The sequence below is a fragment of the Impatiens glandulifera genome, chromosome 8 (genome assembly GCF_907164915.1).
Source record: "Impatiens glandulifera chromosome 8, dImpGla2.1, whole genome shotgun sequence".
In the NCBI taxonomy this organism is placed as follows: Eukaryota; Viridiplantae; Streptophyta; class Magnoliopsida; order Ericales; family Balsaminaceae; genus Impatiens; species Impatiens glandulifera.
Genome location: NC_061869.1, coordinates 21,448,302 through 21,449,943, shown reverse-complemented (window position 1 = coordinate 21,449,943; position 1,642 = coordinate 21,448,302). Strand labels below are relative to the sequence as shown.

The 1,642-nt window shown below is 36.1% G+C and overlaps 1 protein-coding gene across 2 annotated transcripts; it reads right to left on the bottom strand.

Annotated features, from left to right (window-relative positions):
- On the bottom strand, positions 1–1,589 carry LOC124912033 (probable BOI-related E3 ubiquitin-protein ligase 2). Of its 2 annotated transcripts, none has more exons than XM_047452589.1 (4): positions 1,468–1,589; positions 1,242–1,380; positions 743–1,110; positions 1–655 (listed from the first exon to the last, which is right to left on the bottom strand). In XM_047452589.1, exons 1-4 carry the CDS (start codon positions 1,468–1,470, stop codon positions 140–142), a joined length of 1,026 nt encoding a protein of 341 aa, XP_047308545.1. In that variant the 5' UTR covers positions 1,471–1,589; the 3' UTR covers positions 1–139. The 2 variants fall into 2 exon arrangements, with proteins under 2 accessions (XP_047308545.1, XP_047308544.1); XM_047452588.1 differs by having other exon boundaries at positions 743–1,116; positions 1,468–1,586.
- Between the last annotated feature and the right edge of the window lie 53 nt (positions 1,590–1,642).

Below are 1,642 nucleotides of genomic sequence, written 5' to 3'. Positions count from 1 at the left end.
CCTTAAAACCATCACTCAGTAAGTATTATTATAAAGGGTAAAAGATCCACACACAAATTTTCAATCTCCCCCATCCCCATAAAAATATTTTTAACATTTAAGTTATTTTTACTTAATTTGGGATGGGGGTTGTGTTAATTTACGACAAGTACACTTCCACACTATCAGTTTTCATAGATTGGCATACGGGGCAAACGCCAATTAACCCATCACAATCCTTACACATAGATAAATGCCTACAAGGAATCAACAACATACATACCTCTTTCTTCTTGCACCCTCTGCAGATCATGCTGTTCACAAAATGGGCATTCCCAGTTGAACCCGGAATGTAAGAGGCTGCATCATCAGCCTCACTGTCACCGAATCCTTCTTTGGCTTGATCAGCCGCCGCACCTTGTGAAATTGCATGCTGGAGGTTATTTTTTAGAACGTTTACAATTGACTCGTTGTACTTAGCTCTGTAGTGCCAATTTTGGGCTTCACTAGCAACCTGCTTTATTTTCTCAACCAAATCTTTGTTCTTTCGATTTATACCTTCTATTTCCATATCTTTCTCACGTAGTTTCTTGGTGACTCCTTTCTCTATGGAAGACAAGAATGATGCCATATGTCTCTGCTTCATGTCTCTCACTCCCTTTGCAAGGTTTTCTTCCTGATCAAAGATATAGTAGCTATTAACTTCCATTAATTAAAAGAAGAAAAAGAAATACTAGTTTGAAATAAGAGAGGTGAACATCACCTGAATCTTGATATACTGATCAAGTTCTTCATTTTGTCGATCAAGTTCATTCCTAACGTGATCGCCAAGAGACATCATCATTGAAGGTGCTACTACTGTCATGCTCCCACTAGCAGAAGTAACAGATGAATTGCGTTCATCATCATCATACGACAACCTCAAACCGGTTGATACAGGATTCTTGATTGGAATGCTAGCTGATCGATCAGTTTCGTCATTATACATATTATTATAGTTAAGGGAAATCTGAAGCTTCTGCTGTAATGATATATTTTCTGCTTCCCTGCTGCTTCTCTTGTTGGGTTGAAGGGCAGGAGTATTATTATGGTCATTACCAAAATAATTTATAGAATCCATCTTATATCCAACTGGTACTGTTAGAAAGTGAGCAAAAACAAACAAACACCATCAAATTATTGTACATATGACAGAAAAAAGAACATGAAATTATCATCTGATCACTATAGAATATAGATTAAATGATAAAACAACAACTCACGATTCCCAAACAACTGAAGTTGATTTGATGCATTAGTGTGGTATTGCAACTGATTGTCGTCAATGAAAATAGGTGGCAGGTTACTGTTATTGTTGCTGCCCATCATTTTGATATGAACAACACAGTCTTGATAATACACCTACACAAAATAACAAATTTTCAATCAATCAGATCTACTTGATTAACATCCTCACATAAACCATGTAAAACAGCTCAAACAATATACCATCACAAGCAGAAGCTTCAGATTTCCTAAGCTAACAGATGATAATGATGATGATGATGCTACCTAAGCTACTTGTATTGTTCCAGATTTGATCAATACATAATCCAAACAGGAATCCTTGTTCAAACCTATGGTGAAAACATATTTGTATATGAATTAAAAGACAAGCTAGTTA

Coding starts and splice junctions, on each gene's coding strand:
- LOC124912033 (XM_047452588.1), bottom strand. Junction 1,117..1,241: donor ACTTCAGTTGTTTGGGAATC/GTGAGTTGTTGT, acceptor ACTTTCTAACAG/TACCAGTTGGATATAAGATG. Junction 656..742: donor ATCAGTATATCAAGATTCAG/GTGATGTTCACC, acceptor ATCTTTGATCAG/GAAGAAAACCTTGCAAAGGG.